Source organism: Tinamus guttatus, unplaced genomic scaffold, assembly GCF_059628265.1.
Source record: "Tinamus guttatus ecotype Peru unplaced genomic scaffold, ASM5962826v1 Tinamus_guttatus_pri_ptg000462l, whole genome shotgun sequence".
NCBI classification, from domain to species: domain Eukaryota; kingdom Metazoa; phylum Chordata; class Aves; order Tinamiformes; family Tinamidae; genus Tinamus; species Tinamus guttatus.
In genome coordinates, this window is record NW_028288996.1 from 72,421 (window position 1) to 96,616 (window position 24,196).

At 55.5% G+C, this 24,196-nt stretch overlaps 1 protein-coding gene across 1 annotated transcript in view; it reads left to right on the top strand.

Moving 5' to 3' along the window:
* Positions 1 to 3,604: 3,604 nt before the first annotated feature.
* Positions 3,605 to 24,196, top strand: part of LOC148593052 (uncharacterized) — a gene marked incomplete at its 3' end in the record, with an annotated part of 28,541 nt that continues 7,949 nt past the window's right edge. The window contains exons 1-5 of the mRNA XM_088532598.1: positions 3,605 to 3,613; positions 5,315 to 5,515; positions 10,260 to 10,340; positions 11,195 to 11,260; positions 12,595 to 12,714. Coding sequence (XP_088388724.1) covers positions 3,605 to 3,613; positions 5,315 to 5,515; positions 10,260 to 10,340; positions 11,195 to 11,260; positions 12,595 to 12,714 — 477 coding nt within the window. The remainder of the gene's footprint in view (positions 3,614 to 5,314; positions 5,516 to 10,259; positions 10,341 to 11,194; positions 11,261 to 12,594; positions 12,715 to 24,196) is intronic.

Below are 24,196 nucleotides of genomic sequence, written 5' to 3' on the forward strand. Positions count from 1 at the left end.
AGAACAGCCCGCCCGCAAGGGAAGTGGGCGAGGCCGAAGTCCAATGAAAAAGTACCGGAGCCCGGAAGTAACCAGTCAGTCGAGTTCTGACTCCGGGTCAGGCACTAGTGAGGACGAGTGGCTCACAACTGATTCAAACATAAGGGAGGAGGAAATGAAGGTAAACAGAACTAAGAGCCAAAATATTCCCATCCAAATTAAAGAAAAACCGTGAAGGGGAGAAACCCTCTCACGGACTGGAGGGAAATAAAGATCGCATGTGCCGACTGGGCCCCATCGGCCACGCTAGCATTCCCGGTCCGGGTGACAGCCGGGGGACAGAGGGTCCACTCGCCGATAAAACCTAAGGACGTACAAGCGATCGTTAAAGCAATTGCAGATAAAGGGATTAATTCTGCCATGGTCTCAACCCTCATAGATGGTATCTTCGGGGGGGACGATATGCTCCTGTTTGATATAAAACAAACTTGCAGACTGATCTTTGGTGGAACAGGGATGATCGTTTTCAAACAAGAATGGGAAGACAACTGTATGAGGTATTTAGCCCAAGTAACTGGGGCTGATCATCCATTACACGGCTCCAGCCTGCAGCAGTTAATGGGTACAGACCCAACAATGATCACCCCCCAGGCGCAGGCCCACGGCCTGCGGGCCCATGAAGTTATGACAACTACTCGTGCGGCCAGGGAAGCTATTCACACAGCCTGTAGAGTTGTTGCCAAACCATCGCCATGGTCCACAATAAAGCAAAGTGAAAGTGAGAGCTTTACACAATTTGTAGATCGTCTCCAAGCAGCAGTCGACTCTTCGGCCCTGCCTACGGAGGCAAAAGGCCCGGTCGTAGCGGAATGTTTACGCCAACAATGCAATTCCGCAACCAAAGAAATCCTGCGATCATTGCCAGCGGGGTCAAGTATCGCAGACATGATTAAGCATGTTGCAAAGCAAGAGCATCTGGCCCCAATTCCGGTGGCTGTTCACGCCGCAATAGCCAACGTAATGGCATGTTCTAAACGTGGCCAGGCAGGCCATGTTGCAGTAAACTGCCCTTGGCTGGGGGATTCGCCGGCAGCGCTCCCCCCATGCCAAGATCGACCCAGAGGGCCGTGTTGGGCAACGTCATTCCCCCGAGAGACCAAACACACCTACTAGCGCCCACCCAAAAACACTGGGCCACTCGAGCACTAGAAGAAGGTCCGTTGGTTATAATTAGAAATGAGCTGGGAGAATGGGAACAAGGGTGGAAACTAGTTCTAACGGGGCGAGGGTATGCCGCCGTCAGAAAAGATGGCAGAGTCAAGTGGTGCCCGCTTAAGTCTATTAAACCAGACCTTCAAAATAAAACTAATGAAAATTGTGAGTTTCTATTCACAGGACCGGATCATCGGACGCCCCGGTGACAGGCGTCCCTCCCGAGCCTGTGATTTCCACGCTGACCGAATTCAGAAAACAACAAAACAGCCTCCGCGAGAGGGGGCTGCGATGCCTTTGCGTTATCTTAATTTTGGAGCTTGTCACTATAGGACAGGTAAGAGTTACATCAGCCCTTTAAATGGGTACTTGAACAGATCGAACAATCTCGAGTAATTAGTACAAAAATAACTACAGGGTCACCAGTTTTCAGTGCCACGCCTTGCCAAATCCAGAAAATTATGTGTATGAGTTCAAAGAAATTCAGCCAGAATATTACCTAACGAAAAGGGAACTGATCACTGCCTTAATGGTAGCCGCTCTACTAACTTTAGGAGGAGCGGGAGCCAAAACAGGGATAGCTGCGTTAATAAAAGGGAATCGAGATTTTACAAACGGCTATTGGTGAAGACCTGGCTAAAATAGAACAATCGATTAACGCTTTAGAAGAATCACTCTGATCCCTCTCAGAGGTAGTACTACAGAATTGAAGGGGTCTGGATTTGCTTTTTCTTAAAGAGGGAGGATTGTGTGCTGCTTTGAAAGAGGAATGCTGCGTTTATGCGGACCATACGGGAATAGTATGAGACACTATGACAAAATTGAGGGAAAACCTAGAAAAGCAGCGAAGAGAAAGAGAATCGCAACGCATCTGGTACGAAAATTGATTCACCGGTTCGCCGTGGTTAACCACCCTGATATCCACCTTGATAGGGCCGATCACAATGATCATGATGACAGTAATCTTTGGACCCTGTATATTGAATAAGCTCATGTCGTTTGTCAAGAGTCGGCTAGAGAAGGTTAACATCATGTTAGCAGAACGCCGACAACTGCTTTAAGAATATATCCACTCAGTATTATCCCCAAGTTATCCCAAGGTACACCCTATTCCTATACCGCGGTATTACCTGTCATCCCCTACCTTCTACGCTTTGTGCTTTATGTTTTTATGTCAAGTTTATGATATACAATTTTAAGATTGTTATAAACTATAAGAATAAGTAAGAATAAAATAATAATAACAATAAGTAATGAGTAATATAATAATAAGTAATAAGTAAGAATAAGATAATAATAAGCAATAAAGAATAAGATAAAAATAAGTAATAAGTCATAAGAATAAGTAAGAATAAGATAGTTGTATTTTAGCTAGTTTTGTTATGCATAGGGAGGGGGGAAATGTTGTAGGTAATTAGGGTCCGGCGGCCAGAAGATATTGCTCTGTACGGAAAATAGGGCCCCTAATAGCCAATAGCGATTAGTTTATGATGTAAGCAGACGGATATGACGTTGTAAACCTTAGCTATATAACACTGTGTTACCCATCAATAAACGCCATTTGCCATCCACCACATTGGTGTAAGCGAGCTGATGGTCCGAGCGGCCTGGGGGTGGTAGCCGTGCCGTTCCTGAACCAGGTCGCGACGCCATTTGAAAGGCAACAAGTGGTGCCGAAACCCGGGATCATCAACTGGATGGGTGAACGTCCTGGACGACGTGATAGAGAGAGAGAGGACGACACGAGAGAGAGAGAGGATGACGCGCGAGAGAGAGAGGACGACGCAAGAAAGAGAGGATGACGTGAGAGAGAGAGAGAGAGAGAGAGAGAGGACGACGCAAGAAAGAGACACACGACGAGGAGAGAGACAGGACGACGCGCGCGAGAGAGAGAGGACGACGCGAGAGAGAAAGGACGACACGAGAGAGAGAGAGGAGAGACATGAGAAAAAGAAGACAACGCGCGAGAGAGAAGACAAAGCGAGAGAGAAAATGATGCGAGAGAGGACGACGCGAGAAAGAGAGAGGATGACGTGAGAAAGAGAATGACACGAGAAAGAGGATGACGTGAGAGAGAGAGGATGACATGAGAGAGAGAGAATGACATGAGAGAGAGAGAAAGGACAACGCAAGAAAGAGACAGACGATGAGGCGAGAGAGAGGACGACGTGTGAGAGAGAATCACACAACAGAAAGAGAGGACGACAAGAAAGAGAGAGAGAGAGAACGACGCACGTGAGAGAGAACAATGCGAGCGAGGACGACGTGAGAGAGAGAGAGGACGAGGCGAGAGACAGAGAGGACGAGGCGAGAGAGAGAAAGAGAGAGAGGACAACACGAGAAAGAGAGAGGATGACGCGCGAGAGAGAGGACGACGCGAGAGAGAGAGGACGACGCGAGAGAGAGAGAGAACATGACGCCAGTGAGTGAGAGAGAGGACGACGGGAGAGAGAGAGAGAGGACAACAGGAGAGAGAGAGAGAGGATGACGCACGAGAGAGAGAGGACGACGTGCGAGAGAGGACGATGTGAGAGAGAGAGAGGGAATGACGTGAGAGAGAGAGAGAACAACGCGCGAGAGAGAACGGCACGAGAGAGGATGACATGAGAGAGAGAGAGAGAGAGGGCGACACGAGAGAGAGAGAGGATGTGGCGAAAGACAGAGAGGTCGAGGCGAGAGAGAAAAAGAGAGAGAGGATGAGGCGAGAGAGAGAGAGGACAAGGCGAGAGAGAGAGGGGACGAGGCAAGAGAGAGAGAGAGAATGATGTGAAAGAGAGAGAGGACAACGCGAGAGAGAGAGAGAGAGAGGACGACGCGAGAGAGAGGACGACGCGGGAAAGAGAGAGGACGACGCGGGAAAGAGAGAGAGGACGACACGAGAGAGAGATAAAGAGAGAGAGAGGACGACATGAGAGAGTGGACGACACGAGAGGGAGAGAGAGAGGGGAGGACGTCAGAGAAACAGAAGGGACGACGCGGGAGAAGGGGAAGACGCGGGAGAAGGGGAAGACGCGGGAGAGAGAGAGGGGGACGACGCGCGCGAGAGAGAGAGGATGATGCGAGAGAGAGAGGACAACGCGCGCGAGAGAGAGGATGATGCGAGAGAGAGAGAGAGAGAGGGCGATGCGAGAGAGAGAGGACACCGCGAGAGAGAGAACCACACGTCAGATAGGACGACCAGAAAGAGGGAGAATGACACGCGCGAGAGAGAGGACAATGCGAGAGAGAGGACGACGCGAGAGAGAGGATGACGCGAGAGAGAGGACGACCCGAGAGAGAGAAGACCATTCGAGACAGTGGGAGGACGATGCGATAGAGAGGACGATGCGCGCGAGAGAGAGAGAGAGGACGATGCGCAAGAGAGAGAGAGGACAACGCAGGAAAGAGAAAGGATGACGTGAGAGAGTGAGAGAGAGAACGACGCAAGAAAGAGACAGAGAACGAGGCGAGAGAGAGGACGACACGAAAAAGAGAGAGGACGACGCGCGAGAGAGAGGACGATGTGAGAGAGAGAGGATGACGCGAGAGGGAGCACGACGCGAGAGAGAGAGGATGACGCAAGAGAAAGGATGACGTGAGAGAGAGGACGACGCAAGAAAGAGACAGACGAGGCGAGAGAGAAACACACGACAGAACGAGAGGACGATGAGAAAGAGAGAGAGAGATAGAACGACGCGTGAGAGAGACAGAGAGGACGAGGCGAGAGACAGAGAGGACAAGGTGAGAGACAGAGAGGACGAGGCAAGAGAAAGAGAGAGGACGAGGCGAGAGAAAGAGAGAGGACGAGGCGAGAGACAGAGAGGATGAGGCGAGAAACAGAGAGGATGAGGCGAGAAAAAGAGAGGTCGACGCGAGAGAGAGAGAGAGAGAGAACGACGCGAGAGAGAGGACAACGCGAGAGAGAGAGGCCGACGCAAAAAAGAGAGCGGACGACGTGAGAAAGAGAGCGGACGACACAAGAGAGGGCGAGGCAAGAGAGAGAGAGGACGACGCGAGAGAGAGAGAGGACCACGCGAGAGAGACGACGTGAGAGAGAGAGGATGACGCAAGAAAGAAAAAGGACGATGCAAGAGAGAGAAGGAGAGAACGACGCGAGAGAGAGAGGATGACGTGAGAAAAAAAGGATGACGCGAGAGAGGACGACGCGCGCGAGAGAGGACGACGCAAGAGAAAAGACAAAGCGAGAGAGAGAAGACAAAGCGAGAGAGAGAGAAAACGATGTGAGAGAGAGAGAAAACGATGTGTGAGAGAGATGACGATGGGCGAGAGAGAAGACGACGCAAAAAAAGAGACAGACGACGAGGCGAGAAAGAGAGAGGATGACGTGAGAGAGAGAGGACGACGCGAGAGAAAGAGAGAACGAGGCGAGAGAGAGAGGATAAGGCGAGAGAGGACGAGGCGAGAGAGAAATAGAGCACGACGCCAGAGAGAGACAGAGCACGACGCCAGAGAGAGACAGAGCACGACATGAGAGAGAGAGAGAGATGACGACGCGAGAGAGAGAGGACGACGCACGCGAGAGAGAGAAGACGACGCGAGAGAGAGAAGACGACGCGAGAGAGAGAGAGGACGATGTGAGAGAGAGGACAACGCATGAGAGAGAGAGAACGACGCGAGAGAGAAGGGATGACGCGAGAGAGAGAGAACGATGCGCGAGAGAGGACGATGCGGGAAAGAGAGGATGACATGAGAGAGAGAGAGAGAGAGGATGACGTGAGAGAGAGGATGCCGTGAGAGAGAGAGAGGACGACGCGAGAGAGAGACAGACGACGATGTGAGAGAGAGGACGACGCACGAGAGAGAGAACGACGTGAGAGAGAGAGAGACAGAGAGAGGACGACGCGCGAGAGAGGACGATGCGGGAAAGAGAGGATGACGTGAGAGAGAGAGAGGATGATGTGAGAGAGAGAGGGGACGACGCAAGAAAGAGACAGACGACGAGGCGAGAGAGAGAGAGGACGAGGCGAGAGAGAGAGGGGACGAGGCGAGAGAGAGAGGGGACGAGGCGAGAGAGAGAGGGGACGAGGCGAGAGAGAGAGAGGGGACGAGGCGAGAGAGAGGACAAAGAGAAAGAGGACGACACGAGAGAGGACGTGAGGGAGGACGACGCGAGAAAGAAAAAGGATGACGTGAGAGAGGACGACGCGGGAAAGAGAGAGAGAGGACGACGTGCGTGAGAGAGGATAACAGGCGCGAGAGGGAGAGGAAGATGCAAAAAAGAGAGGACGACGCGAAAAAGAGAGCGGACGATGTGAGAAAGAGAGGACGACACGAGAGAGGACGATGCACGAGAGAGAGAGTGGACGACGCAAGAGAGAGGACGACACGAGAGAGGATGACGCGAGAGAGGAAGAAAGAGAGAATGATGCGCGAGAGAGGACGACACAAGAGGACTACGCGAAAGAGAAAAAGAGAGAGGACGATGCGGGAGAGAGGACGACGCGGGAGAGAGAGAGAGAGAGAGGGGATGACGTGAGAGAAAGAGAAGGGACAACGCAGGAGAGAGAAGGGGGACCACGCGGGACAGAGAGAGAGAGAGAGAGGGGACGACGCAGGAGAGAGAGAACAACGGGCAAGAGAGAGGATGATGTGAGAGAAAGACAGGACAACTGATAAAGAGAGAGAGAGAGGACGACGCGTGAGAGAGAGGACGACGAGAGAGGGAGAGGACGAGGCGAGAGAGAGAGAGAGGACGAGGCGAGAGAGAGAGGACGAGGCGAGAGAGAGAGAACGAGGCGAGAGAGAGAGGACGAGGCGAGAGAGAGAGGGGATGAGGCGAGAGAGAGAGGGGATGAGGCGAGAGAGAGAGGGGATGAGGCGAGAGAGAGAGGGGATGAGGCGAGAGAGAGAGGGGATGAGGCGAGAGAGAGAGAGAGGGCAACACGAGAAAGAGAGGACGACGCGCGAGAGAGAGGACGACACGAGAGAGAGAGAGGACGCGAGAAAGAGAGCGGACGACGCGCAAGAGATGGAGAGGACGATGAGAGAGAGAGAGGACGCGAGAAAGAAAAAGGACGACGCGAGAGGACAGAACGACGCAAGAGAGAGAGGACGACGCGAGAAAGAGGACGACGCGAGAGAGAGAGGACGACGCGAGAGAGAGAGGACGACGCGAGAGAGAGAGAGGACGACGCGAGAGAGAGAGAGGACGACGCGAGAGAGAGAGAGGACGACGCGAGAGAGAGAGAATGACGCGCGCGAGAGAGAGAATGACGTGCGCGAGAGACTGAGAGGACGACGCGAGAGACAGAGAGAGAGGACGACGCGAGAGAGAGACGATGACGTGAAAGAGAAAGAAAGAGAAAGAGAGAGAGAGGACGATGCGAGAGAGAGACAAAGAGAGAGAGAGGACGACGAGAGAGAGAGAGAGAGAGGAGATGACGTGAGAGAAAAAGAGAAGGGACAATGCGGGAGAGAGAGAGAGGGTGACGACGTGGGACACAGAGAGGGAGACCACGCGGGACAGAGAGAGAAAGAGAGGGGACGACGCGGGAGAGAGAGGACGACAGGTAAGAGAGAGAGGATGACGGGAGAAAGAGAGGACGATGTGATAAAGAGAGAAAGAAAGAGGACGACGCAAGAGAGAGAGGACGACGCGGGAGAGAGAGGAGAGACGCGAGAGAGAAGACGATGCGAGAGAGAGAAGACAATGCGAGAGAGAGAGAGGACGATGCGATAGAGAGAGAGGACAATGTGCGTGAGAGAGACAGGAGGACGCGGGAAAGAGAGAGAGGACGATGTGAGAGAGAGAGAAGATGACATGAGAGAGAGAGAGAGAGAACCACGCAAGAAAGAGACAAATGACGAGGCGAGAGAGAGGACGACGCGAGAGAGAGGGAGCATGATGCGAGAGACAGAGAGCACGACAAGAGAGAGAGGATGACGCGAGAGAGAGAGGACGACGCGAGACAGAGAACACGACAGGAGAGAGAGAGAGAGGACGACGCGAGAGAGAGAGAGGACGATGCGAGAGAGAGGACGACGCCAGAGAGAGAGAGGACGATGCGAGAGAGAGAGGACGACGCCAGAGAGAAGGAGAGGACGACGCGAGAGAGAGAAGGAGAGAATGACGCGAGAGAGAGAGAAGGAGAGAATGACGCGATAGAGAGAGGACGACGCGAGAAAAAGAGGGCGATGCGAGAGAGAGGACGACGAGAGAGAGGAGAGGCGAGAGAGAAGACGCGAGAGAGAGGAGAGGCGAGAGAGAAGACGCGAGAGAGAGAAGACAAAGTGAGAGAAAGAAAACGGTGCTTGAGATAGAGCACGACGCGCGAGATAGAGGACGACGCGCGAGAGAGAGAGAGGACGACGCGGGAAAGAGAGAGAGGAGAACGCGAGAGAGAGGAGAACGCGAGAGAGAGGAGAACGCGAGAGAGAAGAACGCGAGAGAGAGAGGATGACGTGAGAGAGAGAGAGGATGACGTGAGAGAGAGAGAGAGGACGACGCGAGAGAGAGGACGAGGCGAGAGAGAGAGAGGACGAGGCGAGAGAGAGAGGACGAGGCGAGAGAGAGGACGAGGCGAGAGAGAGAGAGAGGACGAGGCGAGAGAGAGAGAGGACGAGGCGAGAGAGAGAGAGAGGACGAGGCGAGAGAGAGAGAGAGGACGAGGCGAGAGAGAGAGAGAGGACGAGGCGAGAGAGAGAGAGAGGACGAGGCGAGAGAGAGAGGACGAGGCGAGAGAGAGAGGACGAGGCGAGAGAGAGAGGACGACGCGAGAGAGAGAGGACGACGCGAGAGAGAGAGGACGACGCGAGAGAGAGAGAGGACGACGCGAGAGAGAGAGAGGACGACACGAGAGAGAGAGAATGACGCGCGCGAGAGAGAGAATGACGTGCGCGAGAGACTGAGAGGACGACGCGAGAGACAGAGAGAGAGGACGACGCGAGAGAGAGACGATGACGTGAAAGAGAAAGAAAGAGAAAGAGAGAGAGAGGACGATGCGAGAGAGAGACAAAGAGAGAGAGAGGACGACGAGAGAGAGAGAGAGAGAGGAGATGACGTGAGAGAAAAAGAGAAGGGACAATGCGGGAGAGAGAGAGAGGGTGACGACGTGGGACACAGAGAGGGAGACCACGCGGGACAGAGAGAGAAAGAGAGGGGACGACGCGGGAGAGAGAGGACGACAGGTAAGAGAGAGAGGATGACGGGAGAAAGAGAGGACGATGTGATAAAGAGAGAAAGAAAGAGGACGACGCAAGAGAGAGAGGACGACGCGGGAGAGAGAGGAGAGACGCGAGAGAGAAGACGATGCGAGAGAGAGAAGACAATGCGAGAGAGAGAGAGGACGATGCGATAGAGAGAGAGGACAATGTGCGTGAGAGAGACAGGAGGACGCGGGAAAGAGAGAGAGGACGATGTGAGAGAGAGAGAAGATGACATGAGAGAGAGAGAGAGAGAACGACGCAAGAAAGAGACAAATGACGAGGCGAGAGAGAGGACGACGCGAGAGAGAGGGAGCATGATGCGAGAGACAGAGAGCACGACAAGAGAGAGAGGATGACGCGAGAGAGAGAGGACGACGCGAGACAGAGAACACGACAGGAGAGAGAGAGAGAGGACGACGCGAGAGAGAGAGAGGACGATGCGAGAGAGAGGACGACGCCAGAGAGAGAGAGGACGATGCGAGAGAGAGAGGACGACGCCAGAGAGAAGGAGAGGACGACGCGAGAGAGAGAAGGAGAGAATGACGCGAGAGAGAGAGAAGGAGAGAATGACGCGATAGAGAGAGGACGACGCGAGAAAAAGAGGGCGATGCGAGAGAGAGGACGACGAGAGAGAGGAGAGGCGAGAGAGAAGACGCGAGAGAGAGGAGAGGCGAGAGAGAAGACGCGAGAGAGAGAAGACAAAGTGAGAGAAAGAAAACGGTGCTTGAGATAGAGCACGACGCGCGAGATAGAGGACGACGCGCGAGAGAGAGAGAGGACGACGCGGGAAAGAGAGAGAGGAGAACGCGAGAGAGAGGAGAACGCGAGAGAGAAGAACGCGAGAGAGAGAGGATGACGTGAGAGAGAGAGAGGATGACGTGAGAGAGAGAGAGGATGACGTGAGAGAGAGAGAGAGGACGACGCGAGAGAGAGAGAGGACGAGGCGAGAGAGAGAGGACGAGACGAGAGAGAGAGGACGAGGCGAGAGAGAGAGAGAGGACGAGGCGAGAGAGAGAGAGAGGACGAGGCGAGAGAGAGAGAGAGGACGAGGCGAGAGAGAGGACGAGGCGAGAGAGAGGACGAGGCGAGAGAGAGGACGACGAGAGAGAGAGGACGACGAGAGAGAGAGGACGACGAGAGAGAGAGAGGACGACGAGAGAGAGAGGACGACGAGAGAGAGGACGACGAGAGAGAGAGAGAGGACGACGCGAGAAAGAGAGAGAGGACGAGGCGAGAGAGAGGACGACAAGAGAGAGAGAGGACGACGAGAGAGAGAGGGAGAGGACGACGAGAGAGAGAGGGAGAGGACGACGAGAGAGGGAGAGGACGACGAGAGAGGGAGAGGACGACGAGAGAGAGAGGGAGAGGACGACGAGAGAGAGAGGGAGAGGACGAGGCCAGAGAGAGAGAGAGAGGACGAGGCGAGAGAGAGAGGGGACGAGGCGAGAGAGAGAGGGGACAAGGCGAGAGAGAGAGGGGACGAGGCGAGAGAGAGAGAGAGGACGAGGCGAGAGAGAGAGAGAGAGGACGAGGCGAGAGAGGGGACGAGGCGAGAGAGAGAGAGGGCAACACGAGAAAGAGAGGACGACGCGCGAGAGAGAGAGGACGACACGAGAGAGAGAGAGGACGCGAGAAAGAGAGTGGACGACGCGCAAGAGATGGAGAGGACGACGAGAGAGAGAGAGGACGCGAGAAAGAAAAAGGACGACGCAAGAGAGAGGACAGAAAGACGCAAGAGAGAGAGGACGACGCGAGAAAGAGGACGACGCGAGAGAGAGAGGACGACGCGAGAGAGAGGACGACGTGAGAGGGAGAGAAAGAATGACGCGCGCGAGAAACCGAGAGGACGACGCGACAGAGAGAGAGGACAACGCGAGAGAGAGACGATGACGTGAAAGAGAAAGAAAGAGAAAGAGAGAGAGAGGACGATGCGAGAGAGAGACAAAGAGAGAGAGAAGACGACGAGAGAGAGAGAGGGGATGACGTGAGAGAAAAAGAGAAGGGACAACGCAGGAGAGAGAGAGAGGGTGACGACGCGGGACACAGAGAGGGAGACCACGCGGGACAGAGAGAGAAAGAGAGGGGACAATGCGGGAGAGAGAGGACGACAGGTAAGAGAGAGAGAGGATGACGGGAGAAAGAGAGGACGATGTGATAAAGAGAGAAAGAAAGAGGACGACGCAAGAGAGAGAGGACGACGCGGGAGAGAGAGGAGAGACGCGAGAGAGAGGACGATGCGAGAGAGAGAAGACAATGCGCGAGAGAGAGAGAGGAGGAGGCGGGAAAGAGAGAGGACGACGCGAGAGAGAGAGAGGACGATGTGAGAGAGAGAGAGAAGATGACGAGAGAGAGAGAGAGAGAGAACGACGCAAGAAAGAGACAAATGACGAGGCGAGAGAGAGGACGACGCGAGAGAGAGGGAGCACGATGCGAGAGAGAGGGAGCACGACAAGAGAGCGAGGATGACGCGAGAGAGAGTGGACGACGCGAGAGAGAGAGGACGACAGGAGAGAGAGAAAGAGGACGTGAGAGAGAGAGGATGACGCAAGAAATAAAAAGGACGACACAAGAGAGAGAAGGAGAGGACGAGGCAAGAGAGAGAGAGAATGAGGCGAGAGGTAGAGGACGAGGCGAGAGAGAGAGGGCGACGCGAGAAAGAAACTAGAGGACGACGTGAGAGAGAGAGAGGACATCAAAGAGAGAGGACGACACGAGAAAGAAAAAGGACGACGCGAGGGAGAGAAGGAGAGAACGACGCAAGAGAGAGGACGACGTGAAAAAGAAACATGATGACGCGAGAGAGAGAGAGGACGACGCGCGCGCAAGAGAGAGGATGACGTGAGAGAGAGGATGACGCGAAAAAGAGAGCGGACGACGTGAGAAAGAGAGAGGACGACGCGAGAGAGAGAGGACGACGCGAGAGAGAGAGAGAGAGGACATGAGAGAGAGAGGATGACGCGAGAAATAAAAAGGACGACACAAGAGAGAGAAGGAGAGGACGAGGCGAGAGAGAGAGGACGAGGCGAGAGAGAGGACGAGGCGAGAGAGAGAGAGGACGACGCGAGAGAGAGAGAGGACGACGCGAGAGAGAGAAGGAGAGAATGACGCGAGAGAGAGAAGGAGAGAATGACGCGAGAGAGAGAGGACGACGCGAGAGAGAGAGGACGACGCGAGAGAGAGAGAGAGGACGTGAGAGAGAGAGGATGACGCGAGAAATAAAAAGGACGACACAAGAGAGAGAAGGAGAGGACGAGGCGAGAGAGAGAGGACGAGGCGAGAGAGAGAGAGGACGAGGCGAGAGAGAGAGAGGACGAGGCGAGAGAGAGAGAGGACGACGCGAGAGAGAGAGAGGACGACGCGAGAGAGAGAGAGGACGACGCGAGAGAGAGAGAGGACGACGCGAGAGAGAGAGGACGACGCGAGAGAGAGAGAGGACGACGCGAGAGAGAGAGGACGACGCGAGAGAGAGAGAGAGGACGCGAGAGAGAGAGGACGACGCGAAAAAAAGAGGGAGATGCGAGAGAGAGGACGACGAGAGAGAGGAGAGACGCGAGAGAGAGAAGACAAAGCGAGAGAAAGAAAACGATGCTCGAGATAGAGCACGACACGCGAGATAGAGGACGACGCGCGAGATAGAGGACGATGCGGGAAAGAGAGAGAGGACGAGGCGCGAGAGAGAGGGGACGAGGCGCGAGAGAGAGGGGACGAGGCGCGAGAGAGAGAGGACGAGGCGCGAGAGAGAGGACGGCACGAGAGAGAGAGGACGGCACGAGAGAGAGAGGACGGCACGATAGAGAGAGAGAACCACACGACAGAAAGAGAGGACAACGAGAAAGAGAGAGAGAACGACGTGCGAGAGAGATAGAACAACGTGAGACAGACGACACAAGAGAGAACGACGTGAGAGAAAGGACGAGGCGAAAGAGAGAGAGGGGACAAGGCGAGAGAGAGGGGACGGGGCGAGAGAGGGAGAGGGGACGAGGCGAGAGAGGGAGAGGGGACGAGGCGAGAGAGATGGAACGAGGCGAGAGAGAGAGGGGAGGAGGCGAGAGAGAGAGGATGACGCGACAAAGAGAGGACGACGCGAGAAAGAGAGAGGACGAGGCGGGAGAGAAAGAGCACTGTAGAGGGATGGCTAGAGAGCCGCGTACATGGCTGCCCAGCAGGCCTGCTCAATTCCAGCCTTCAGGTTTCAGTGAAAGAACAAAGGGAGTGCTAACTAGGAGATAAGAAAGTAGACCAAGGTCAGAGGGAATAAAAGAGCTGTTGAACTAAAAGGATGAGCTAAACAAGTAAGGGGGGCTGTAAGGGTCTGAGTTAGATCATTGTCTACCAATTAGGAGCCTGTGTAATTACATCACTAATTGTTAAGAATCATATAAATGTACTGCATGAAAAGCTAATAAACGAAGTCAGTTCCAGCTTCTATGAAGTTGATGTCTGGCATTCCTGACCCGCTCCAAGCTGCAACAAGTGGCGCCCGAACAGGGACAAGATTCCGAACAGGGACAAGATTCCGAACAGGGACTGGTACAGGGACCTGGCACAACGGTGCGGGATTCCGGAGGACGACGTACGGGTGCAGCCGAGTGATCCGACCAAGAAGGGGACCGGAGCGGGTAAGCCGGCCGTGATTGCGCACACGGAAAAGACGGCGTTGGGGGGCAAGAAGCTGGGGCCCGTGACGGAAAGACGTCGTCAGGGAAGGGCTAGAAGCAGAGACCCCGGTGTACGTACAAAATGGAGCGAGAAGCTGCTGTACAATTGCTGCTGGACTTATTAGCAAAGAGGGAGGCAGCAGTGAGCACGAAGAAGCTGTATGAGCTGTATAAATGGGCTAGAGACAAGGGACACTTGCAAAGACCCAAGCTGAAGCAAGGGGGTTCTGAGACCCACCATCGCCCAAAGGACATCACAGGGCCACCGCTGGATCATGAGCCTCCCGAAGCTGCAAGCAGTGTACCTGTAAAAGCCTTTGCGAGCACTTCAGGAACGGGACCGCCACGCCACTGAAAACCGCTGGTGTCTGGAGATCCATTGCCAACCCCCCCCACATGCGTCCTCATCTGTGCCTGTGGTGCCTGCACTGTCTGTGCCCCCACTCCCAGACCCGCCCCCCGTCGTGCCTAAGAACGGCCCGGCTGGGTCCAGGACTTGTTAGATCACCTTGAAAAAAGGAGAAGGGGGGCCAGGGAAGAAAAGGCGAATGAGATCAAGGAGACTTATGTTGCTGAGGGCTTGACAACAGCCAGGAGGGAGGTGCAGGGGGATTTGATCCGTCTTTTAAAGTTGGGGTTGAAGAATTGTAATGCTTTAAGTGAGGACAGAAACCGTTATTAGGGCTATTATTTCTGTTTGCTATGTTCATCCCTATTATGTGTTGTATCCTTTGTATATTGATGCTGAAACGAGGTATGGTTGAAAGGTGGAAATTTGTACGATCCGTAGAGTCATAAAACTATTGTACAAAACAGAACCCAAGACCTTGAGAAAGAAGATGTTTGCCTGCCCAGGCTGAGTGATAAGGAGCATGGAGGCAGCTGCTCAGCCAGGCTCAGAGCCGACCTCCTCCAAAAGCAGCTGAAGGCGGCTGCTCGACCGGGCTTGTAGCCAACTTAACTGCAAACATCCTCTAAATTAATTTGAAGGTAAAACATCCGAGAGGGAGGGAGATGAGAAAGGCAGGACCCTCGGACTGACGGCTGGGACCACTTACTGGCATGCGCACCTGTGCACCCAGGAGGGAAGGTTATGTGACTGAAGGCGGAGTTTGTCCGCCCCCTGGTCTGCCTGCTGGCACGTACTGGCCCTACGTGACAGGATGCACCGGGCTTAAACAGATAAAGCAGAGCGTAAAGGGGGGGGGCGGTGAGACTCCTAACACTGAGACCCACGTTGTCTCTGCGGGGACGCCTGCCGCCTTAGGAGCCTGTCAGCAACCCTCTCATCTGCCAACTCAAGAGAATGTTCAGTCTCAGTGTCCTGCCGATAAGTATTACCTCAAGAGTAATTAGGCATACTTTGCTTCTTTAATGTGCTTTCACCTGAATAGCCGTAGCCACTTTGTTCTGTGTGATTATTGCCGAATCCCAAACGCATTTGCAACCTAATTGGCAACAAGGATGGGATTTGGCAATTGAGACAGTGGAACTCACTAGTGGAGTGTAGAGCTATGTGAGGTCGTGCCACTGGATAGAAATTGTGTTTGTGCTGTTTGTGTCTGTGGTCTTTAGATCTTTATTGTGTAATATATATATCAGCAGAGAGGGCTGAATAAGCACAACAGGAAAGTGCAGAATTCGAAAGCAGGAAAGCCAGGAATAACTCAGACTATGGCGTCCCTCCCCACCAGTGGAGGACTGGGAGCCATACTCTGACTTGTATCCTTGAAAAGAGACTAGGGAAATACTTCAGCATGGGAAACAAGAATGAAGCGATGGCCAAGCTCCAGTGCAACTGGCACGGAAGGACCTGCAACAGTCCTTACAAATTGTAAAAGCCTCAATGCTACTGGAGTGGGGGCCTCCTTAATATATGGAAATCCCAAGCAACTTCTGGGGAGGAAACCAAATTGAAGCTATGCAAACATAAATAGAAATGGAAATCGAGAACCTTTCAAAATGATTGGGACATCTTAGTAATTGATTTAAAAGATTGTTTTTTCACTATACTATTGCATCCTGAGGACCATGACATAGTGGAACGTATGAACCAAACGCTGAAATGCCAGCTACAAAAAACGAAAAGGAGGAGAATTGGGAATTATGCCTGCAGAAAACTTGGCAAGAGCAGAATATGTTTTAAATTTTTGAGATTACCCCAGGACAGTCTAGTCCCTCTGATGGTCAAACACAGGGCTGGGCTAAAGGGAGCCCTAACAGAAGTAAAGTCGGGTCCGTGTAAGATGATGCTGAGAGACTGGAACACGGGAAAAGGGACGGGACCTTTGGACTTGATAACCTAGGGAAAAGGATATGCTTGTATCGTTACAGATGCTGGAACCAGATGGGTGCCAGCAAAATGGGTGAAACCTTGGCTGGAAGCAAACTCGCATACATCAGATGTAGCAGGCAAGCAGCCGGTACCCTAGCTGTGGAAAGTGTGAGCCTGCAGAACATCATGAGAGGAAGAAGTGTCCTGTACTACTAAGCAGGCCTTGCTGATACAAAAGAAAAAGGGGGAATTGTAGAGGGATGGCTAGAGAGCCGCGTACATGGCTGCCCAGCAGGCCTGCTCAATTCCAGCCTTCAGGTTTCAGTGAAAGAACAAAGGGAGTGCTAACTAGGAGATAAGAAAGTAGACCAAGGTCAGAGGGAATAAAAGAGCTGTTGAACTAAAAGGATGAGCTAAACAAGTAAGGGGGGCTGTAAGGGTCTGAGTTAGATCATTGTCTACCAATTAGGAGCCTGTGTAATTACATCACTAATTGTTAAGAATCATATAAATGTACTGCATGAAAAGCTAATAAACGAAGTCAGTTCCAGCTTCTATGAAGTTGATGTCTGGCATTCCTGACCCGCTCCAAGCTGCAACAGAGCACGACGTGAGAGGGAGACAGAGCACGACGCCAGACAGTGAGAGAGAGCACGACGCCAGAGAGAGAGCACCATGCGAGAGAGATGACAAGGCGAGAGAGAGGAAGAGAGAGAGGACGAGGCGCGAGAGAGAGAAAGAGGACGAGGCGAGAGAGAGAGCACGACGCGCGAGAGAGGACGAGGCGCGAGAGAGGACGACGTGCGCGAGAGGGAGAAAGGATGAGGCGAGAGATGGGACAAGGCGAGAGAGAGAGAGGACGAGGCGAGAGATGGAACGAGGCGAGAGAGAGAGGGGACGAGGCGAGAGAGAGAGGGGACGAGGCGAGAGAGAGAGAGGGGACGAGACGAGAGAGAGAGACGGGACGAGGCGAGAGAGAGACGGGACGAGGCGAGAGAGAGAGAGAGGACGAGGCTTGAGAGAAACAGAGCACGACGCGGGAGAGAGACAGAGCACGACGTCAGAAAGCGAGAGAGAACACGACGCCAGAGAGAGAGCACGACGCGAGAGAGAGGACAAGGCGAGAAAGAGAGAGACAGGACGAGGCGTGCGCGAGAGAGAGAGGACGACGCGCGCGCGAGAGAGAGGACGACGCGCGCGAGCGAATGAGAGCGGAGATGACGCGAGAGCGAGCGAGAGCACGACGATGAGAGGAAAAAAAGACGACGCAAGAGCACGACGCGAGAGCGAGCACGACGCGAGAGAGAGCGAGAGAGCACGACGTGAGACAGAGCGAGCACAACTTGAGAGCGACCATGACGTCAGAGAGAGAGAGAGAGAGAGAGAGAGAGCATGACGTGAGAGAGCGAGCAAGCACGACGGGAAAAAAAGACGATAGAGATCACGACACGGGAGAGAGCACGACGACACGAGACTGAGGACGACGCGACAGTGAGAAAAAGGACGACGCAAGAGTGAGAGACGACACGAGAGAGAACGAGCACGAGGAGATAGAGAGAGCGAGCACGAGGCGAGCGAGCAAGGACGAGGCGAGCGAGCAAGGACAAGGCGAGCGAGGGAGACAAAGGGAAGACGAGGCGAGTGAGGGAGGATGAGGCGAGCGAGGGAGAGAAAGGTAGAATGAGGTGAGCGAGGGAGGACGAGGCGAGAGAGAGAACGACGACATGCGAGAGAGAAGGAGGAGAGAGAGAAAGAGAGCACGATGTACGAGAGAGGGCGACGCGCGAGAGAGAGGACGACGCGCGCGAGAGAGAGGACGACGCGAGAGAGGACGAGGAGAGAGGACAATGCGTGAGAGAGAGAGAACGACGTGCGAGAGAGAGAGAGAGAGAGGACGAGGCGAGAGAGAGAGAGAGGACGAGGCGAGAGAGAGAGAGAGGACGAGGCGAGAGAGAGAGAGAGGACGAGGCGAGAGAGAGAGAGAGAGAGGACGAGGCGAGAGAGAGAGAGAGGACGAGGAGAGAGAGAGAGCACGACGTGCGAGAGAGGGCGACGCGCGCGAGAGAGAGGGAAAACGACGCGTGAGAGAGAGAGGGAGAGAGGACGACGTGAGAGAGAACGAGGCGAGAGAGAGAAGACGACGCGCGCGAGAGAACGAGGCGAGAGAGAGGACGCGCGCGAGAGAACGAGGCGAGAAAGAGATAGCACGACGTGCACGACAGAACGACGCGCGCGAGAGAGGACGAGGCACGCAAGAGAGAGAGAGAGGACGAGGCGGGAGAGAGAGAGAGAACGAGGCGGGAGAGAGAGAACGAGGCGGGAGAGAGAGAACGAGGCGGGAGAGAGAGAGAGAGAGAGAAAGGACGAGGCGAGAGAGAGAGAGAGGACGAGGCAAAAGAGAGGACGAGGCAAGAGAGAAAGAAAGGACGAGGCAAAAGAGAGAACGAGGCGAGAGAGAGAGGACGAGGCAAAAGAGAGGGCGAGGCAAGAGAGAGAGAAAGGACGAGGCAAAAGAGAGGACGAGGCGAGAGAGAGAGAGGGGACGAGGCGAGAGAGAGAGAGGGGACGAGGCGAGAGAGAGAGAGAGGGGACGAGGCGAGAGAGAGAGAGGGGACGGCACGAGAGAGAGAGGACGGCACGAGAGAGAGAGGACGACACGAGAGAGAGAGAGAGAGAACCACACGACAGAAAGAGAGGAGAACGAGAAAGAGAGAGAGAACGACGTGCGAGAGAGATAGAACAACGCGAGACAGACGACGCGAGAGAGAACGACGTGAGAGAAAGGACGAGGCGAGAGAGAGAGAGGGGACAAGGCGAGAGAGAGGGGACGGGGCGAGAGAGGGAGAGGGGACGGGGCGAGAGAGATGGAACGAGGCGAGAGAGATGGAACGAGGCGAGAGAGAGAGGGGAGGAGGCGAGAGAGAGAGGATGACACGACAAAGAGAGGACGACGCGAGAAAGAGAGAGGACGAGGCGAGAGAGAAAGAGCACGACGTGAGAGGGAGACAGAGCACGACGCCAGACAGTGAGAGAGAGCACGACGCCAGAGAGAGAGCACCATGCGAGGGAGATGACAAGGCGAGAGAGAGGACGAGGCGCGAGAGAGAGAAAGAGGACGAGGCGAGAGAGAGAGCACGACGCGCGAGAGAGGACGAGGCGCGAGAGAGGACGACGTGCGCGAGAGGGAGAAAGGACGAGGCGAGAGATGGGACAAGGCGAGAGAGAGGACGAGGCGAGAGAGAGGGGACGAGGCGAGAGAGAGAGAGGGGACGAGGCGAGAGAGAGAGAGGGGACGAGGCGAGAGAGAGAGAGAGGACGACGTGAGACAGAGCGAGCACAACTTGAGAGCGACCATGACGTCAGAGAGAGAGAGAGAGAGAGAGAGCATGACGTGAGAGAGCGAGCAAGCACGACGGGAAAAAAAGACGATAGAGATCACGACACGGGAGAGAGCAGGACGACACGAGACTGAGGACGACGCGACAGTGAGAAAAAGGACGACGCAAGAGTGAGAGACGACACGAGAGAGAACGAGCACGAGGAGATAGAGAGAGCGAGCACGAGGCAAGCGAGCAAGGACGAGGCGAGCGAGCAAGGACAGGGCGAGCGAGGGAGACAAAGGGAAGACGAGGCGAGTGAGGGAGGATGAGGCGAGCGAGGGAGAGAAAGGTAGAATGAGGTGAGCGAGGGAGGACGAGGCGAGAGAGAGAACGACGACATGCGAGAGAGAAGGAGGAGAGAGAGAAAGAGAGCACGATGTACGAGAGAGGGCGACGCGCGAGAGAGAGGACGACGCGCGTGAGAGAGAGGACGACGCGCGCGAGAGAGAGGACGACGCGCGCGAGAGAGAGGACGAGGAGAGAGGACAATGCGCGAGAGAGAGAGAACGACGTGCGAGAGAGAGAGAGAGAGAGGACGAGGCGAGAGAGAGAGAGAGGACGAGGAGAGAGAGAGAGGACGAGGCGAGAGAGAGAGAGAGGACGAGGCGAGAGAGAGAGAGAGGACGAGGAGAGAGAGAGAGAGGACGAGGAGAGAGAGAGAGAGAGAGGACGAGGAGAGAGAGAGAGCACGACGTGCGAGAGAGGGCAACGCGCGCGAGAGAGAGGGAAAACGACGCGTGAGAGAGAGAGGGAGAGAGGACGACGTGAGAGAGAACGAGGCGAGAGAGAGAAGACGACGCGCGCGAGAGAACGAGGCGAGAGAGAGGACGCGCGCGAGAGAACGAGGCGAGAAAGAGATAGCACGACGTGCACGACAGAACGACGCGCGCGAGAGAGGACGAGGCACGCAAGAGAGAGAGAGAGGACGAGGCGGGAGAGAGAGAGAGAACGAGGCGGGAGAGAGAGAACGAGGCGGGAGAGAGAGAGAGAGAGAGAAAGGACGAGGCGAGAGAGAGAGAGAGGACGAGGCAAAAGAGAGGACGAGGCAAGAGAGAAAGAAAGGACGAGGCAAAAGAGAGAACGAGGCGAGAGAGAGAGGACGAGGCAAAAGAGAGGGCGAGGCAAGAGAGAGAGAAAGGACGAGGCAAAAGAGAGGACGAGGCGAGAGAGAGGGGACGAGGCGAGAGAGAGAGAGGGGACGAGGCGAGAGAGAGAGAGGGGACGGCACGAGAGAGAGAGAGGGGACGGCACGAGAGAGAGAGAGGGGACGGCACGAGAGAGAGAGAGAGGGGACGGCACGAGAGAGAGAGAGGGGACGGCACGAGAGAGAGAGAGGGGACGGCACGAGAGAGAGAGGACGGCACGAGAGAGAGAGGACGGCACGAGAGAGAGAGAGAGAACCACACGACAGAAAGAGAGAAGAACGAGAAAGAGAGAGAGAACGACGTGCGAGAGAGATAGAACAACGCGAGACAGACGACGCAAGAGAGAACGACGTGAGAGAAAGGACGAGGCGAGAGAGAGAGAGGGGACAAGGCGAGAGAGAGGGGACGGGGCGAGAGAGAGGGGACGGGGCGAGAGAGGGAGAGGGGACGGGGCGAGAGAGATGGAACGAGGCGAGAGAGATGGAACGAGGCGAGAGAGATGGAACGAGGCGAGAGAGAGAGGGGAGGAGGCGAGAGAGAGAGGATGACGCGACAAAGAGAGGACGACGCGAGAAAGAGAGAGGACGAGGCGAGAGAGAAAGAGCACGACGCCAGACAGTGAGAGAGAGCACGACGCCAGAGAGAGAGCACCATGCGAGGGAGATGACAAGGCGAGAGAGAGGACGAGGCGCGAGAGAGAGAAAGAGGACGAGGCGAGAGAGAGAGCACGACGCGCGAGAGGACGAGGCGCGAGAGAGGACGACGTGCGCGAGAGGGAGAAAGGACGAGGCGAGAGATGGGACAAGGCGAGAGAGAGGACGAGGCGAGAGATGGAACGAGGCGAGAGAGAGAGGGGACGAGGCGAGAGAGAGAGGGGACGAGGCGAGAGAGAGAGGGGACGAGGCGAGAGAGAGAGAGGGGACGAGGCGAGAGAGAGAGAGAGGGGACGAGGCGAGAGAGAGAGAGAGGACGAGGTGAGAGAGAGAGGACGAGGCGAGAGAGAGAGGACGAGGCGAGAGAGAGAGAGGACGAGGCGAGAGAGAGAGAGAGGACGAGGCGAGAGAGAGAGGACGAGGCGAGAGAGAGAGAGGACGAGGCGAGAGAGAGAGAGAGAACGAGGCGAGAGAGAGAGAGAGAGAGGACGAGGCGAGAGAGAGAGAGAGAGGACGAGGCGAGAGAGAGAGAGAGAGAGGACGAGGCGAGAGAGAGAGAGAGAGGACGAGGCGAGAGAGAGAGAGAGAGGACGAGGCGAGAGAGAGAGGATGAGGCGAGAGAGAGAGGATGAGGCGAGAGAGAGAGGATGAGGCGTGCGAGAGAGGGAGGACGAGGCGTGCGAGAGAGGGAGGACGAGGCGTGCGAGAGAGGGAGGACGAGGCACGCAAGAGAGAGAGGACGAGGCAAAAGAGAGGACAAGGCGAGAGAAAGAGAGAGAGGATGAGGCGCGCGCGAGAGAGGACGAGGCGTGCGAGAGAGGACGAGGCGAGAGAGAGAGGACGAGGCGAGAGAGAGAGAGAGGACGAGGCGAGAGAGAGGGAGGAAGGACAACGCGGAAGAGAGGGGGGATGACGGGAGAGAGGGGGGGGGATGACGCGAAAGAAACAGAGAGAAGGGACAAGGTCGGGGAGAGAGAGGGGGATGACGCGGGAGGGAAAGAGAGGGGATGACGCGGGAGAGAGAGGACGACGCGCGAGAGAGAACGAGTCAAGAGAGAGAAGACGACATGCGAGAAAGAACGAGGTGAGAGAGAGCACGACGTGTGAGAGAGGGCGATGCGCAAGAAGAGAGAGAACGACGCGCGCGAGAGAGGGGGAGAGGACAACGCGAGAGAGGACGAGGCGAGAGAGAGAAGACGACGTGCGAGAGAACGAGGAGAGAGAGAGCACGACGTGCAAGAGAGGGCGACGCGCGCGAGAGAGAAGGACGCGTGCGAGAGAGGGAGAGAGGACGACGTGAGAGAGAGAAGACGACGCAAGAGAGAGAAGACGACGCACGCGAGAACGAGGCGAGAGAGATAGCACGACACGCACGACAGAGCATGACGTGCACGGCAGAGCACGACGCGCGCGAGAGGACGAGGCGCGCAAGACAAAGGGAGAGAGGACAATGCGAGAGAGGACGAGGTGAGAGAGAGGACGCGCGAGAGAGAACGAGGCGAGAAAGAGATAGCACGACGCGCGCGAGAGAGGACGAGGCGCGCGAGAGAAGATGAGGCGCATGAGAGAGAGAGGACGAGGCATGCGAGAGAGGGAGGACGAGGCGTGTGAGAGACAGAACGAGGCACGCGAGAGAGAGAATGAGGCAAAAGAGAGGACCAGGCAAGATAGAGGGAACGAGGTGAGAGAGGGGACGAGGCGAGAGAGAGAGGGTACGAGAAGAGAGAGAGAGAGCGGACGAGGCAAGAGAAAGAGAGAGAGAGGACAAGGTGAGAAAGAGTAAGAGAGAGAGGACGGGACGAGAGAGACAACGAAGCGAGAGGACGAGGCGAGAGAGAGAACGACGCGCGAGAGAGAGAACGACGCGCGAGAGAGAGAACGACGCGCGAGAGAGAGAACGACGCGCGAGAGAGAGCGAGGACAAGGCGAGAGGATGAGGCGAGAGAGAGAGGACAAGGCGCGAGAGAGAGGACAAGGCGCGAGAGAGAGGACAAGGCGCGAGAGAGAGCACGACGCGAGAGAGGACGATGCACGAGAGAGGATGATGCGAGAAAGAGTATGAGGCAAGAAAGAGCGGACGAGGCGAGAGAGATGATGAGGCGAGAGAAAGAGAGATGACGAAGCAAGAGAGGACGAGGCGAGAGAGAGAGGACGTGCGAGAGAGAGAGAGAGAGGACGACGCGGGAGAGGGGAGGGATGACGGGAGAGAGAGGGGGGGGACGACGCGAAAGAAACAGAGAGAAGGAACAATATCGGGGAGAGAGAGGGGACGACGCGGGGGAGAGAGACAGAGAGGGGACGACGCGGGAGAGAAAGAGAGGGGATGACGCGGGAGAGAAAGGGCGACGGGCAAGAGAGAGAGGACGATGGGCGAGAGAAAAAGAAATGACAACGTGATAAAGAGAGAGAGAGAGAGAGGTCGACGCGCGAGAAAGGGCGACGCAAGAGAGAGGATGATGCACGAGAGAGAAAACGACGCACGTGAGAGAGAGACGACAGGCGCGAGAGAGAGGACGACACGCGCTCGAGAAAGCCAGCACGACGCGAGAGAGCACGAAGCCAGAGAGGACGAAGCCAGAGAGCGCGGACGACGCACAAGAGCGAGGAAACGACGCGCGAGAGAGAGGACGACGCGCGAGAGAGAGGACGACGCGCGAGAGAGAGGACGACGCGCGAGAGAGAGAGGACGACGCGCGAGAGAGAACAAGGCAAGAGAGGGAAGACGACACGCGAGAGAGAAGGATGAGAG